The 18,494-nt window shown below is 41.5% G+C and overlaps 1 protein-coding gene across 1 annotated transcript in view; it reads left to right on the top strand.

Annotated features, from left to right (window-relative positions):
• LOC143296065 (circularly permutated Ras protein 1-like) overlaps positions 1-16,608 on the top strand; it is a 52,685-nt gene extending 36,077 nt beyond the window's left edge. Inside the window, 4 exon segments of the mRNA XM_076607818.1 lie at positions 2,354-2,449; positions 4,804-4,895; positions 7,120-7,243; positions 8,273-16,608. Of these exon segments, the coding sequence (XP_076463933.1) occupies positions 2,354-2,449; positions 4,804-4,895; positions 7,120-7,243; positions 8,273-8,431 (471 nt within the window). The 3' untranslated portion in view covers positions 8,432-16,608.
• The last annotated feature ends 1,886 nt before the right edge of the window (positions 16,609-18,494 follow it).

Below are 18,494 nucleotides of genomic sequence, written 5' to 3'. Positions count from 1 at the left end.
GTACACCCAGCTGATAATGATGAATGTTATTGACGTGTTGTTGTGGTGGTGATGACAGGTACAGATGACGTACACCCAGCTGATAATGATGAATGTTATTGACGTGTTGTTGTGGTGGTGATGACAGGTACAGATGACGTACACCCAGCTGATAATGATGAATGTTATTGACGTGTTGTGGTGGTGATGACAGGTACAGATGACGTACACCCAGCTGATAATGATGAATGTTATTGACGTGTTGTTGTGGTGGTGATGACAGGTACAGATGACGTACACCCAGCTGATAATGATGAATGTTATTGACGTGTTGTTGTGGTGGTGATGACAGGTACAGATGACGTACACCCAGCTGATAATGATGAATGTTATTGACGTGTTGTTGTGGTGATGACAGGTACAGATGACGTACACCCAGCTGATGATGATGAATGTTATTGACGTGTTGTTGTGGTGGTGATGACAGGTACAGATGACGTACACCCAGCTGATAATGATGAATGTTATTGACGTGTTGTTGTGGTGATGACAGGTACAGATGACGTACACCCAGCTGATGATGATGAATGTTATTGACGTGTTGTTGTGGTGGTGATGACAGGTACAGATGACGTACACCCAGCTGATAATGATGAATGTTATTGACGTGTTGTTGTGGTGATGACAGGTACAGATGACGTACACCCAGCTGATAATGATGAATGTTATTGACGTGTTGTTGTGGTGGTGATGACAGGTACAGATGACGTACACCCAGCTGATAATGATGAATGTTATTGACGTGTTGTGGTGGTGATGACAGGTACAGATGACGTACACCCAGCTGATAATGATGAATGTTATTGACGTGTTGTGGTGATGATGACAGGTACAGATGACGTACACCCAGCTGATAATGATGAATGTTATTGACGTGTTGTGGTGGTGATGACAGGTACAGATGACATACACATAGCTGATAATGATGACAGCTATTGACGTGTTGTTGTGGTGGTGATGACAGGTACAGATGACGTACACCCAGCTGATAATGATGAATGTTATTGACGTGTTGTGGTGGTGATGACAGGTACAGATGACATACACCCAGCTGATAATGATGAATGTTATTGACGTGTTGTTGTGGTGGTGATGACAGGTACAGATGACGTACACCCAGCTGATAATGATGAATGTTATTGACGTGTTGTGGTGGTGATGACAGGTACAGATGACGTACACCCAGCTGATAATGATGAATGTTATTGACGTGTTGTGGTGGTGGTGATGACAGGTACAGATGACGTACACCCAGCTGATAATGATGAATGTTATTGACGTGTTGTGGTGGTGGTGATGACAGGTACAGATGACGTACACCCAGCTGATAATGATGAATGTTATTGACGTGTTGTGGTGGTGATGACAGGTACAGATGACGTACACCCAGCTGATAATGATGACAGCTATTGACGTGTTGTTGTGGTGGTGATGACAGGTACAGATGACGTACACCCAGCTGATAATGATGACAGCTATTGACGTGTTGTTGTGGTGGTGATGACAGGTACAGATGACGTACACCCAGCTGATAATGATGACAGCTATTGACGTGTTGTGGTGGTGGTGATGACAGGTACAGATGACGTACACCCAGCTGATAATGATGACAGTTATTGACGTGTTGTGGTGGTGATGACAGGTACAGATGACGTACACCCAGCTGATGATGATGAATGTTATTGACGTGTTGTTGTGGTGGTGATGACAGGTACAGATGACGTACACCCAGCTGATAATGATGAATGTTATTGACGTGTTGTGGTGGTGATGACAGGTACAGATGACGTACACCCAGCTGATAATGATGAATGTTATTGACGTGTTGTGGTGGTGATGACAGGTACAGATGACGTACACCCAGCTGATAATGATGACAGCTATTGACGTGTTGTTGTGGTGGTGATGACAGGTACAGATGACATACACATAGCTGATAATGATGAATGTTATTGACGTGTTGTTGTGGTGATGACAGGTACAGATGACGTACACCCAGCTGATGATGATGAATGTTATTGACGTGTTGTTGTGGTGATGATGACAGGTACAGATGACGTACACCCAGCTAATAATGATGACAGTTATTGACGTGTTGTGGTGGTGATGACAGGTACAGATGACGTACACCCGGCTGATAATGATGAATGTTATTGACGTGTTGTTGTGGTGATGATGATAGGTACAGATGACGTACACCCGGCTGATAATGATGAATGTTATTGACGTGTTGTGGTGGTGATGACAGGTGCAGATGACGTACACCTAGCTGATGATTATGACAGTTATTGACGTGTTGTGGTGGTGATGACAGGTACAGATGACGTACACCCGGCTGGATGGCATGCAGTGTCTGAGGGTCCTCAGCAGGAGCAGTCAGGCCACCAGGGACCGGGCCAGGATGGAGGAGGTGCTCTTCTCCCCTCTCTGTCTCTCCCGTCATCATCATCATCATCATCATATCAGCATCATCATCGTCATCATCATCATCATCATCATCATCATCATATCAGCATCATCATCATCACCATCATCATCATCAGCAGCAGCATTATCATGATCATCATCACCACTATTATCATCATCATCATCACTTTGCATATGATTTAGATAGTGCCTTTCAAATAAAATGATTATATAATTTAGATATTGCCTTTCCATGCAAAATGATTATATAATTTAGATATTGCCTTTCCATGCAAAATGATTATATAATTTAGATGGTGCCTTTCCATGTGAAATGATTATATAACTTAGTGCCATTCCATGCAAAATGATTATATAATTTAGATAGTGCCTTTCCATATAATTTAGATAGTGCCTTTCCATGTGAAATGATTATATAATTTAGATAGTGCCTTTCCATATAATTTAGATAGTGCCTTTCCATGTGAAATGATTATATAATTTAGTGCCTTTCCATGTGAAATGATTATATAACTTAGATAGTGCCTTTCCATATAATTTAGATAGTGCCTTTCCATGTAATTTAGATAGTGCCTTTCCATGAGAAATGATTATATAATTTAGTGCCTTTCCATGTGAAATGATTATATAACTTAGATAGTGCCTTTCCATGCAAAATGATTATATAATTTAGATAGTGCCTTTCCATATAATTTAGATAGTGCCTTTCCATGTGAAATGATTATATAATTTAGATAGTGCCTTTCCATATAATTTAGATAGTGCTTTCCATGCAAAATGATTATATAATTTAGATAGTGCCTTTCCATGTGAACATGCTCAGTTGTGCTGTACAATGTAAAAACAGGTGTTTGAAACATGCATTGTAAACACTAAAATGATCAGCTTCCATATGTCACCCTGCACAGACTTCAAACACTAACAACATCATGTAGCTGCACACACACTAACATCACACGCAACCTAACTCAAAATACATATCAAACATTTCAACACCTAAAGGAATGAAATCACAGAACAGTATTTGACACTGATATCATACATAAAACAGAGCACCATTCACAGACATCACAATGCCCCAGTCACTCTACGGTCTCCCTCCCTTCTCCCTGGCTGTGGAGAGGACATGTTAGATATCCAGCTGAACTTCTTCTTCTTCGTTCGTGGGCTGCAACTCCCATGTTCACTCGTATGCACACGAGTGGGCTTTTACGTGTATGACCGTTTTTACCCTGCCATGTAGGCAGCCATACTCCGTTTTCGGGGTTGTGCATGCTGGATATGTTATTGTTTCCATAACCCACCAAACGCTGACATGGATTACAGGATCTTTAACGTGCGTATTTGATCTACTGCTTGCATATACACACGAAGGGGGTTCAGGCACTAGCAGGTCTGCACATATGTTGACCTGGGAGATCGTAAAAATCTCCACCCTTCACCCACCAGGTGCCATCACCGTGATTCGAACCCGGGACCCTCAGATTGACAGTCCAACGCTTTAACCACTCGGCTATTGTGCCCGTCAGCAGCTGAACAAATGTCAACTACTTCATGAACACCCAGTATGCTGCAGCCTCCCCACCCCATATTTCATGTCAAAAACTGTACCTGAGCTAAAGTACTTTGTAAACGCCCACCCTCCAGTTTAGGGAGAAAAGAAAGAAAATGATAATGAAATAATCCAGTTTGCTATTTGGGATTGTGTTGCTTTACAAACCGGTGCAGATTAAGATCTTGAGATAATAAAACAAGAGTGCCTGAATGTGATGTCGATGTGTCATTGAAAAAGCCAAGCATGATCATAATGTCAGTCTGTGATGCTATGTCTTGTTACGGTAGGTGGAGGTTTGTTTTAAACTGTTTACAGAGAATGGTAGGGCTGTCCTGGACAGTTACCCAACATAATACTGGTCAGCAGTTTGCCATGATACAAATCTTATACTGTTGAATTTAAACTCTTGGCATTGGAATATCCTACTGATATTGCAAGTATAATGAGAGACTTCTCACACACGGAGTAAACACCCAGCCAGTATTGCATGGTGAAACTAAGTAAGAGAAGAGGTTATGTTGCAGTTTGTAAGACTTGTGTATCTGAGTCAGGTAGATGCGTCTCTATAGCACTAATCTGATTACTGGAAATGTTTACAACTTTTAGTGTATCATCAAAAAACCCGAGTATATAAATCTCTCTCTCTCTCCATATATATATATATATATATATATATATATATATATATATATATATATATATATATATATATATATATATATATATATATATAAAGGATGATACATGTGATTGACAACACCAGCTCCTTTCTCCATCCCCAGGCCATCAATGTGTCTGTGCTGGGAACAGCGGCAGTGAAGAAGACGGCAGCTTTGGCTCAGGCAGGACAGGTCAAGGAGGCCAATGTCCACCTGTGAGTTGTCTTCCCTTTCCTTCACAAACCACTTTACAAAACTCAGCAAGGTGTTGGACTTTTATGATCCAGTGTTCACCAGTGAACAGGGTTCAAAGCCCAGTTTTGGCATGGTGTTGTGCCCTTGGGGAAGGGACTTTACTCTGATTCTCCTCATGCAACTCCTTGGTTGATGTTCTTGCAATCTTAAGTTGGTTGCTTTTTTTTGTGTGTGTGTGTTGTTGTTTTTTTTGTCTCTAATTAGAATTGGATCCTTGATCCTTTCTTATGGTTTGTGTGCTGAATGACTGATAGTTTGGTAGGACTGATATTGAAGAGTGCAACAACCTAGTGAAGAACTTTCAGTCTGAGGGCCAAGTTCAGTTGCTGGTCATAGCGCCTGCTAGCTGGGTTGAGGATGGAAATTTTGTTTTCAAAAGGAGGCATCACTGTGTTCAGACAAATCCATATGATTTACACCACATCTGCTAGGCAGATGCCTGACCAGCAGCATAACCCATTGCACTTGAAACGTGAAACGTGAAAAGTCATTTATTGCCCACATAGCAATACAGCCCTCAGGACAAGGGGGATATCATATTAAGCATATTGTTGCACCTCTTGAATGGTTCTAACATCACACACACAAACACACACACACACACACACACACACGCACGCACGCACGCACGCAAAATACATACTTAATAATGCATGCACTCACATGCATACAGATACATACATATGAAACGTGGGCGGTTAAATGTGGATCATTATTAGATTAGATGTCATTTTGTTCCATTATCTTTTTTCTCACATTGCTTCTGCAATGAATCTAGCTAGAGCTTTCAAAGAGTTTTCATTATCATTGGAAAGAATACTGACAACATGATTGTGACTTGGATTACCAAAGAAATAATTTATCATACTACAATTTCTTCGTTTATCGTCATATGCGGTACAATGAAAGAGAAAGAACCCATTGCACTTGTCAGGCCATGAGTGCGTGCATCTATATTTGTATACCTATCAGAGTGGAATTCTTGTACATAATTTTGCCAGAGAACAACATTTATGTTGGCACGGGTTCTTTTTCAGTGTGCTAAGTGCATGCTGCACACCGGACATCACTTTATCATCTCATTGTAATGACTGGATGCACAGTTTTATTTTCCAGTCAAACTTGACAGAAAGGGCGAGACTGGGATTCGAACCCAGACGCTCACAGACACTGTATTTACAGATAAGTGTCTCAACCACTCTGCCACTTTCCTCAGATATGCATGTTAAAGATCCTTCAGTCCATGTCAGTGTTTATTGGTGGTTGGAAACAGGCACATATCCTTCATGCACATTACCAAAATGGAGTATGGCTGCCTACATGTTGGGGCAAAAGCTGTAATACACGTGAAAGTCTACTAATAAATATTCTTACTTAGTATATGACTAAACTTGGGAGTGCAGCCCACACATGCAGAAGTAGATACGACTGATTGTCTGAGTGTCTGACTGACTGGTAGATTGATTGTGTGACTGATTGTGTGGCTGATTGTGTGACTGATTGTGTGGCTGATTGTGTGACTGATTGTGGCTGATTGTGACTGATTGTGTGGCTGACTGTGTGACTGATTGTGGCTGATTGTGTGACTGATTGTGGCTGATTGTGTGGTTGATTGTGTGACTGATTGTGGCTGATTGTGTGGCTGATTGTGTGACTGATTGTGTGGCTGATTGTGACTGATTGTGTGACTGATTGTGTGGTTGATTTGGCTGATTGTGTGGCTGATTGTGTGGTTGATTGTGTGACTGATTGTGGCTGATTGTGTGGCTGATTGTGGCTAATTGTGTGACTGATTGTGTGGTTGATTTGGCTGATTGTGTGGCTGATTGTGTGGCTGATTGTGGCTGATTGTGTGACTGATTGTGGCTGATTGTGTGGCTGATTGGCTGATTGTGTGGCTGATTGTGTGACTGATTGTGTGGCTGATTGTGACTGATTGTGTGACTGATTGTGTGGTTGATTGTGGCTGATTGTGTGGCTGATTGTGTGGTTGATTGTGTGACTGATTGTGGCTGATTGTGTGGTTGATTTGGCTGATTGTGTGGCTGATTGTGTGACTGATTGTGGCTGATTGTGTGGCTGATTGTGGCTGATTGGCTGATTGTGTGACTGATTGTGTGTCTGATTGTGGCTGATTGTGTGACTGATTGTGTGGCTGATTGTGTGGCTGCCTGTGGACTGCAGGAAGAGTGTGAAGCGCCTGGCCAAGCGGGGAGCCAAGACCACAGACCAGATGGAGGACCTGTGTGCCTTCCGCTCTGAGTGCCAGCAGCTGGACAGCGAAATCTCCAACAACCTCGATGAATGGGTTGGTTGTTACTGTTATATCTCTGTCTTTCTCTGTCTCTCTATCTCTACAATACATTGTACATGTATTGCGTATAACAACTTTTATATGCGTATATGTTTGTTTGTCTCTTGGAACAATTGCAGATATGTAAGTTGGCCAAAGCGCTAATATCTTCACCGTTGGAAAATAATGATTCACTCATTCATTCATTCTCTCTCGCTTCAGTCACTTGAGATGCTTGTTTGCTCACTTTGTTTTATTTGCAAGTATTTGCACATTAGCCTTCTCACACACAGACATGCTTCACATTAGCCTTCTCACACATAGACATGCAAAAACATATGCTTACATGGACACACACACACACACGCACACACACACACACACACAGACGCACACACTCACATGCACTGACACACACACACACACACACACACAGACGCACACACTCACATGCACTGACACACACACACACACACACACACACACACACACACACAGACGCACACACTCACATGCACTGACACACACACACATACACACAGACGCACACACTCACATGCACTGACACACACACACACACACACACACACACACACACACAGATGCACACACTCACATGCACTGATACACACACACACACACACAGACGCACACACTCACATGCACTGACACACACACACACACACACACACACACACAGACGCACACACTCACATGCACTGACACACACACACACACACAGACGCACACACACACAGACGCACACACTCACATGCACTGACACACACACACACACACACACACACACACAGACGCACACACTCACATGCACTGACACACACACACACACACACACACACACACACACAGACGCACACACTCACATGCACTGACACACACACACACACACACACACGCACACACACACAGACGCACACACTCACATGCACTGACACACACACACACACACACACACACACACACACCATGTTGTTCACATGGTGGTTATCTTCCTCACAAATGAGCTCTGTTTGCTGTTTTCAGGAGAGTGAGGAAATGCAGGAGCTGAGATCCAACATGCTGTTCGCCCAGTCAAAGGTCGACCACTGCCGCTTCCAGAACGCAAGCAGAAAGGCTGCCATCTCCAGCAGTCGGGTGGCATCGGAAAAGGCCTGTGAGCGGTACTACAGCTACCAGTATTGAGCTCAACACATCCACTGTGAAGAAAGTGCTGTCGCTTGTTTCAGCACTGACAGAAAGCATGCTGTGTCGTGTCTTCACAAGCATCAGCGTGTATGTGGGTTTAGCGACTGTGATTAAAGAGACTGGGTGGTACTACACACTGGTGAAAAGATTGCTTCGAAAATGGCATCTTGTATTGACTGAGGGATTGTATTTGATGGTGAAGTGAAATTGAAGTCTGGAAAAAAAAAAATCCATACTACATAACCATGTATTTCTGAACTGCTTCTTCCAGAAAGTGACACTCTTAAGGCTTCATCTGTAAATGTGGTGCCAGTGCGTCATGTACAGACAGCTCTGTAGATGACTGCTTGTGAGTAAAGTGTGTTGAGTTCTGTGCCCTGAATCACACTGCTTTGTCATTGCACTGGGGCGTTTCTCTTCTCATACATACATTCCCTCGCTGATGTGAAGGGGAGGGTGGTGGCTTGAAGTGAGGTGGGGCATGCAGTGTCTGTAGCTTAGAGCTGAGGCTTTAGTTAAAGGGAGAAAACCCATGGCTTAAAAGTTGGGGGAGTTAGTTCCCCAAGTGCCTGGAGTCAAGAACATGGTGGCCATTGGTATTGACTGAATAGAATTCCTGGATTCAGTACCCAGCCTGGTCTCTGCAAAAGCATAGATGTTAGCCAGCAAGCTAATAAATAACATCAACAACATTGCCACAAATGTTACATGGGGGCTGCAGGGATACAATCACAAGTGAATGTGAGATCATGGGAACATTTATTTTTTGGGGGGGTGGGCTCAGAGGATTTTGTGTATGGTCATTGTTGATGACCTGGGCATGCAGGCAGCCGTGCATGCTTCCATACAATTGTATGACCTTTTACCCCACCTCACCCCTCCCTTTGCCACCCCACCACACCCACACCCCTTCAGAAATCAACAACAGAGTGTGGCTGCCTGCATAACAGGGTGAAACTGGTCACACAGGTAAAAACCCTTCTGCAGTCACCAGTATAACATGTGACAAGACATTTTACAACAGTAAAAACCCTTCTGCAGTCACCAGTATAACATGTGACAAGACATTTTACAACAGTAAAAACCCTTCTGCAGTCACCAGTATAACATGTGACAAGACATTTTACAACAGTAAAAACCCTTCTGCAGACACCAGTATAACATGTCACAAGACCTTGTACAACAGTAAAAACCCTTCTGCAGTCACCAGTATAACATGTGACAAGACATATTACAACAGTAAAAACCCTTCTGCAGTCACCAGTATAACATGTGACAAGACATTTTACAACAGTAAAAACCCTTCTGCAGTCACCAGTATAACATGTGACAAGACATTGTACAACAGTAAAAACCCACTCATTGCTACAAGGGAATTAGAGAGCAGCAACTCTTAAACACAAAAGAGGATTATCTCCTTCTCAGGAGAATGAAGATGATAATAACTGGATACTTACTTACTGTAATGGCGTAATAATAATTGTAACCATTATGCGTTCTTTTTTGGAGCTTATAATGGCTGCAGGTGATTAACACACGAGGGTACACTGCATGAAAACAATGTGACGCAGGCCTTAGGGTTCACACCCAGACACACGTTTGAGGCGCAGGACATGGTCTGACCACTGCCCTGAAGGGTCTGACCCATTGCTTCACCAGCCGGGGTCCTCAGCGAGCTCATCACGCAGGACAAAGGAAGAATGTCTGGAGTGATTTTTAACAAAGGAATGGCGTTGCCTGAAATGATGCTCACAGTTGTGTTGTGTTGTGTTGTGTTGTGTTGTATTGTGTTGTGTTGTGTTGTACTGTGTTACTTTTTTGTCACTACAGATTGCTTTGTGTAAGAACACAGGCTGCTGTCCCGGAGGAGTGAGTGCTAGCACAGTGCATTGCCACTGTCTGCAAGTCTGCAAGTTTCTGTCTGCAAGTGTAGTTGTTTTGCTATCAAAACGATTCTGAATTTTACCAGGGACAACCCTTTTGTTGCCAGGGGTTCTTTTACATGCGCTAGGTGCATGCTGCACATGGGACCTCGGTTTTATTGTCATCTGATTGATGACTAGCATCCAGACCACCACTCAGTGTCTAGTGGAGGGGAGGAGATTTGTGGTGAGTGTGGGATTGATCCTGTGTGCTGACTGCCCGGCTTCCTGGGCTGGGGCGTAACCATGGGCCACCACTCCCCAGTCTCCTGTGCTGGTTGTGTGTGTGTGTCATTCAGTGTGGTCTGTAGTTACCTTGTTCATGATGAATACTGTCACCAATGATGATCTTCCCTGATGATCAGTGGAATGAATGCAGTCACTGGTGACAGGACATCTTGACACTGTCACCACAGGCACCACAGTATTCTTTCAGTCACTGACGTATGTGGTTACTGATTTCAGTGTTCTGACATCAGCTTGCTGTGTTTTAGGGCTGAGATGTATGTGGTTACTTATTTCAGTGTTCTGACATCAGCTTTAGCAGCATTTTAGGGCTGAGATGTATTTGTCTTTGAATTCATGTCTTAGCTATACATGATTATCATATCCAGTATTCTGGTGGTAATGTGAACATGGTATTTTGTTTGTATCGTATACTTTTATATATAAACTGTTTACTTCCCTTTATTTTCTAATATAGTTTTCATTTATTTGTATCTATACAATGTAGATCACTGGGCACAGCATAGATTATATAAGCTTGTATATTTCTTAAACATATATCTATTGTGAATGAATGTCCTACTTGAAACGTAAGTGAGTAATCAAACTGTGCTTTGTGTGAAGTTAATGGATTTGCTTTTTGATGTCGCCATTTTATCAGCAAACATATCAGTTTCCCTGTTGGAGATAAAGTTTTCTTGTATCTTGTACAGTGTTGGTGTGGTTTTTTGTTTTGTTTTTTGTTGGTTTTGTTTGTTAAAGCAGCAGATGCACATCAAATGTGGGTCCAGAGAGGGAATATTTTTGTGTTTGCAAAATACCAGCAATGACATTGGTGAAACATCAGCATTAACCTTTCCCGTACGTCGTGGGTGTGAAATCACCCAGACAAGTGTTTTTGCTCTGTAACTCAAGTAATATTGAAGCCACTTCCACATAATTTCATGACTTTGTCCATAATATAGTTTACTACATATCCACTGAACATTATTTTCTTTTATACATAAACAAAGAAGTTATTAATCAATTAATGTCCCAGTACGTCGTGGGTGTGACGACACCCATACTCCCAAAGAATAAACCTTGCACGCCGTACGTCGTGGGTGTGGAGCCACCCATGCAAATCTTGCGCGCCACGCGTTGTCGACGTGACGTCACTTGGGCTCGCTACAGAGAGAGATCAGAGTGACCTTGTCTTTTGTTGATCGTATCCCGGTTCAAGTCTTACTCTAAAGTTGTAACTAATTTCAGAAAACAATATTTATTGCACTAGATATCTTCAACAATATTGAATGAACTGTTTTTCTTGTAGAGAATGATCGGGAGCAACTAGTTGATTGATAGCTTTTTATCTAGTTGGAATTAAAGTGCCTTTCTAAGAACTGGATATTTTTGTAAGTCTGAAATCAATTGATCTAAAATCTAGTTGATATAGAAATTTTATTCTTATCCTAATCTGTTCAAAGTAGAGAAAACCCGACTATGGCTAAAAAAAGAAAGATAGTTGATATAGAAATTTTATTCTTATCCTAATCTGTTCAAAGTAGAGAAAACCTGACTGTGGCTAAAAAAGAAAGATAGTTGATATAGAAATTTTATTCTTATCCTAATCTGTTCAAAGTAGAGAAAACCCGACTATGGCTAAAAAAAGAAAGATAGTTGATATGGAAATTTTATTCTTATCCTAATCTGTTCAAAGTAGAGAAAACCCGACTATGGCTAAAAAAAGAAAGAAAAAAAAATGCCGGCCAGCCAGCCAAAAAAACAAAACCAACAACAAAAACAACACACACACACACACAAAAAACAAAAACAAAAAAACCGTTTTTTGTAAGTAACAACACTCTCTTCTCACGGGCAAAACTTATTCACAATGCGCCTGGTCAAGCACTGGAGTAAATAGCCTACACGCACAAGTGGAAACTGCGCATGCAAGTCTGCTGAAGAAAAGTCAAATTTGCTTTACGGACAGGTGTGGGTTACTGTGCACCCACGACGTACGGGGAAGGTCTTATTTCTTCAGTGAAACCATGGGTGCCTACACACCCACGACGTACAGCGAAGGGTCAGTTCGTACACAGAAACCATGGGTGCCTGCACACCCACGACGTACAGCGAAGGGTTAGTTCGTACACAGAAACCATGGGTGCCTGCACACCCACGACGTACAGCGAGGGGTCATTCCTTCTTAGAAACCATGGGTTTCTGCACACCCACGACGTACGGCGCGCAAAATTTTAGGCGACGTACGGGAAAGGTTAACACATTTGTGAAATAACAGCATTAACACATTTGTGAAATGTCAGCATTAACACGTTTGTGAAATAATAGCATTAACACATTTGTGAAATAACAGCATTAACACATTTGTGAAAAAAACAGCATTAACACATTTGTGAAATATCAGCATTAACACATTTGTGAAATAACAGCTCAGTTCATTAACTGATTCCTGAAACCTATACCAGATGTTTTGTATATATGCCTACATTTGCACTTTGATCTGCTGTTCGGTTTGAATTGTATCTTGTTCTGTTTTCATCATCAAGAACAGGGTATTTCTTTGAATACGCTGCATTCGACTTTTGTAAATAAAAAAAAAGGAAAAGGAAAGAAACAAATTCCATTTGTTATAATAAAAAAACTGTATGACCTGTTGTAATGTGAAACCATTAGGTTAATGGCTTTTTTATGCTGGCATCGTTCTTTAGTGTTCACTGTTTCACACAAGTTGATGCAACTGCTATGAGTAACACTGATGTCACAGTCATGTCATGACTTTAGCTATGAAATCTCTCATTCTTTGCCTGAGCAACAATTCATGTTTTTTTTCCTGCTTGGCTTATACATCGCATTACGGTAACTGTTACTTGGTGTAAGCGATTGTGAATTGATGTTAATGCTTGTTGTTAATAATCAGGGTTTGTTATTCTATCTTCTTCTTCTCTCTGAACTGCGTGAAGAGTTATTGGGTTGCTATCCACAGCTGTTCACACTGAACTGTGTGAAGAGTTATTGGGGTGCCATCCACAGCTGTTCACACTGAACTGTGTGAAGAGTTATTGGGGTGCCATCCACAGCTGTTCACACTGAACTGTGTGAAGAGTTATTGGGGTGCCATCCACAGCTGTTCACACTGAACTGTGTGAAGAGTTATTGGGTTGCTATCCACAGCTGTTCACACTGAACTGTGTGAAGAGTTATTGGGGTGCCATCCACAGCTGTTCACACTGAACTGCGTGAAGAGTTATTGGGGTGCCATCCACAGCTGTTCACACTGAACTGTGTGAAGAGTTATTGGGGTGCCATCCACAGCTGTTCACACTGAACTGTGTGAAGAGTTATTGGGGTGCCATCCACAGCTGTTCACACTGAACTGCGTGAAGAGTTATTGGGTTGCTATCCACAGCTGTTCACACTGAACTGCGTGAAGAGTTATTGGGGTGCCATCCACAGCTGTTCACACTGAACTGTGTGAAGAGTTATTGGGGTGCCATCCACAGCTGTTCACACTGAACTGTGTGAAGAGTTATTGGGGTGCCATCCACAGCTGTTCACACTGAACTGCGTGAAGAGTTATTGGGGTGCCATCCACAGCTGTTCACACTGAACTGCGTGAAGAGTTATTGGGTTGCTATCCACAGCTGTTCACACTGAACTGTGTGAAGAGTTATTGGGTTGCTATCCACAGCTGTTCACACTGAACTGTGTGAAGAGTTATTGGGTTGCTATCCACAGCTGTTCACACTGAACTGTGTGAAGAGTTATTGGGGTGCCATCCACAGCTGTTCACACTGAACTGTGTGAAGAGTTATTGGGTTGCTATCCACAGCTGTTCACACTGAACTGTGTGAAGAGTTATTGGGTTGCCACTCACAGCTGTTCACACTGAACTGTGTGAAGAGTTATTTGGGTGCCATCCACTGTTGTTCACATTCCCCCAGGTCTGTGGGTTATGTATTGAAACCTTGATCCCTGCAAAAGGTTTTCCTGTCCATTCTGCAATGTCGTCAGTCCATTCCTGTCCATTCTGCAATGTCGTCAGTCCATTCCTGTCCATTCTGCAATGTCATCAGTCCATCGTTTGTTCTGTCTTCCCCTCCATCTCCCCTCCCCCCTCCCTCAACAGTTCCCTGTAGGATTGTTTTAGCAAAACCATTGGATCTTGTTACATGACCACACCAACATAGTTTCCTTGTCGTAACTGATGTCAGAAGATCTTCATAAATCCATTGTGTTGCTTGATAACTGGTTTGGTGTAATCGTGATGTGATCAGTGTATCTGGTGTTTAATATCTTGCCATACCATATTTCCACCGCTGGAATTTTTCTTTCCAGATTCACTGTGAGGATCTATGCCTTGTGTGCATACAGAAAGATTGAATATACCAGGGCACACACGAGTCTGATCTCATGTTTCATAGAGATGTTGTCCTTCCAAACAGGTTTCAGTCCAGACAGTGCTTGTCTTTGCTACCCTCGAGGGAATTTCTGGTTTGGATCTTTTATCGCTGATGATTGATCCTAGGCAGGTGAACTGTTAAATAGTTCCTAGCTTCTGCCCATGGACAGTTGTATCAGCAGCTGGCCATCAGCTTGGTCTTGTTAGTGTGAGTTCCTTGCCATGTCTGGTTGATGTTTCTTCCAGTCTCTACACAAGCTGGGCAAGTTCTTGCTCACAGCCAGCCAGGTCACCGATGTCATCATAAGATAAGATAAGATAATATGATGAGATAAGAATAACTTTATTATCTCCAACTTGAGAAATTTGGTCAGGTGCATTATCACAACATAGACAAGTAAATAACATGGGGACCATAACTGTAAAAGTCAACAACAGCTTTTACGAATATTACAAAGATACAAATGTAAAAAAAATATCACATACACCGTTTCATACATACATCCACACACTGCAGGTAATAACAAGTATTCTTAATGTAAAAACAGAAAGAATTAAGAAACTTTATTTGAATATAATTATAAACATAGCCTACTATACTGCACATTGATTATAATAGACAGATAAGATAAGAATAAAGATGAATTGCGGAAAACCACAACCAGAATCAGCACACATCCGCACCCACCCACCCCACACACGTGGATTACTTGATTAAACAAGAGTAATAAACATATGTTCTCAAATAAAAGCATTTCACATATTCGCTTTTAAAAACATTGCCATTAATTATTACATCGTAATTATTAACACATTTCATTGTACATTCCTCCTACATATTGCACATTCATTATAACCAATTGTCATGTTTTTAAGCTCAGTAAACACACACACACACACACACACACACACCACAACTAGAACAAGGTACAGCCTATCATGCATGGAAGATGCAGAGATGTCCATGGCATGGGTCGTCTGTCTGTGTGCCAGATTTTGTTGCAGATGGCAGTTAGAATGTCAATAACTGCTTCTCCACCATGTTTCAAATGTTGTTGGTGATGTGTACAGCCTTGCCACATTAAATTTTAGCAGCTTCACTGCTGTTACCTTCTTCAGGGGAAATTATTTTAAAATGTTTGTTAATGATGAATAAATTGTTCTTAATGCTAATTATTAATCTAATTTGTTAATGGTTGTCAAATGTTAATGATACCTTCTTTATCAATGAATGTAAAATGTTGTTTTTTTGTGACTTTTAATCACTGATTTTAGATGTAGAGACATTAAGTCCTTTATCAATATTCGTTCCAGTTTACTGTTATAAGGTGGAGATAAGACTGGATATCAAGATGAGAAGGCACCTCAGCAAAAGGAAAGAAAATGTCACGTGCTGGTTGATGAATAAATTGGCATGTATTTGTTGTTTTTGCCTTGGTCTGTAGACAGCAACAGTGACAGCTGCTGTGTTTCGCTGTGTGGACACAGCGGTCATTCCAGGTGTGGTGTCACACAGTGGTGGACTGATGCTCAACATGTTTTCTCATGCTGTGTCATAGGTCAGGGGTGAGATCAAAGTATTGCTTGGGTTTTTGTTTATGTAAATAAAGGCCCAGACTGACAAAGATTGACTTGCTGTGAAGGCTGTGTGTGGCTGTGTGTGATTGGAGAGGGGGTATGCAAACTATAAAAATCCCTTGCAACAAATGATATCATTTCAGTGAAACAAAATTCGTGGGTGTTTATGTATGCTTCTTGAAGTAGCTTCTCCTGGTCAGTGTGTCTTTCTTTGTTTTGAATTTTGATGGAATCTGGTTACATGTTTTATGATTCTGAGGGAATCTGGTTACATGTTTTATGATTCTGAGGGAATCTGGTTACATGTTTTATGATTCTGAGGGAATCTGGTTACATGTTTTATGATTCTGAGGGAATCCTGTTACATGTTTTATGATTCTGAGGGAATCCTGTTACATGTTTTATGATTCTGAGGGAATCTGGTTACATGTTTTATGATTCTGAGGGAATCTGGTCACATGTTTTATGATTCTGAGGGAATCCTGTTACATGTTTTATGATTCTGAGGGTATCTGGTCACATGTTTTATGATTCTGAGGGAATCTGGTTACATGTTTTATGATTCTGATGGTATCTGGTTACATGTTTTATGATTCTGAAGGAATCTGCTTACATGTTTTATGATTCTGAGGGAATCCGATCACGTTTTATGATTTTGATGACCTGATATGGATTTGATTACATGTGTTTTCTTGACAAACATAACCTGCACTGCAAGGGAAAAAATGAAATTGATATTACAGATGTGGCAAACATCTTACTCCAGGCATCAAAGACACCCACCCCTTTAAAACCTTAGAGTAAAAACACGCACATTATCTTTATTTTTTGTTGCATAACACCCAGTTGACCTCGTGGGATATTGCAGGACTGAAAAACTGAAGAGGCTATTAGTCCACAAAACCGAAAAAAAAGGACCCCCCCCCCCCCTCCAAAAACAAAAAAAAACAAACCCAAAACAAAACAACTTCTTCTTCTTCGTTCATGGGCTGCAACTCCCATCTTCACTCGTATGTACACTTGTGGGTTTTAGGTGTATGACCGTTTTTACCCCTCCATTTAGTCGGCCATACTCCATTTTTGGGGGTGCGCATGCTGGGTATGTTCATGTTTCCATAATCCACCGAACGCTGACATGGATTACAGGATCTTTAACATGCACATTTGATCTTATGCGTACGTATCCACGCACAAGCTGGTCTGCACATATGTTGACCTGGGAGATCAGAAAAATCTCCAACCTTTGCCCACCAGTCACCGTTACCGAGATTCGAATGCGGGACTCTCAGATTGGAAGTCCAACGCTTTAACCACTCGGCTATTGTGCACGTCACAACTACAAACAAAAATATGGACAAGAAAATTAGGATAAAGCACAGTCACATTCATTTCCATAAGTTGGGACATGTCTTTGACGTGACCCATTCCGTCAATTTTTCAGAGAATAAAAACCAGCTGAATACAAACATAATACACATTAACAATTATATCAACATCAGTCATCATGAAAACACATCATTCTGGCAAGCATATAAAAGAAAACAAGTTTTTTGATGTGTGTGTGTGTGGGGGGGGGGGGGGGGGGGGGGGGAGAGTGGGACTTTGTTGATAATCTACAACTGAATCTACAACTACAGACAAATCTGGGGAAAAGGCAGAAAAGAGTAATCAAAAAGACACTGAAATATTTTGAAATTGCTGTTAATAGTCGCAACTGGATCACATAGGGTGAAAACTGCTCAACTGAAACACAGAACTGGAACACCTAAAAAAAAAAAACCATCACTGTAGATCAACAGTCCATGATAATCTTAAATGTTCCGAATAAGACAATGCTGTGCCGAGAACGTCAGCCTTTCTTGCTTAATTTATCATCCCCAGATTACAAAAAGCTGTACGTTTTTTTTTGGTGTTGTTTTTTTAAATCAATACA

The sequence above is a fragment of the Babylonia areolata genome, chromosome 21 (assembly GCF_041734735.1).
Source record: "Babylonia areolata isolate BAREFJ2019XMU chromosome 21, ASM4173473v1, whole genome shotgun sequence".
Classification (NCBI taxonomy): Eukaryota; Metazoa; Mollusca; class Gastropoda; order Neogastropoda; family Buccinidae; genus Babylonia; species Babylonia areolata.
Note: the sequence above shows the minus strand (reverse complement) of the source record. Positions and strands in the feature narration are given on the sequence as shown.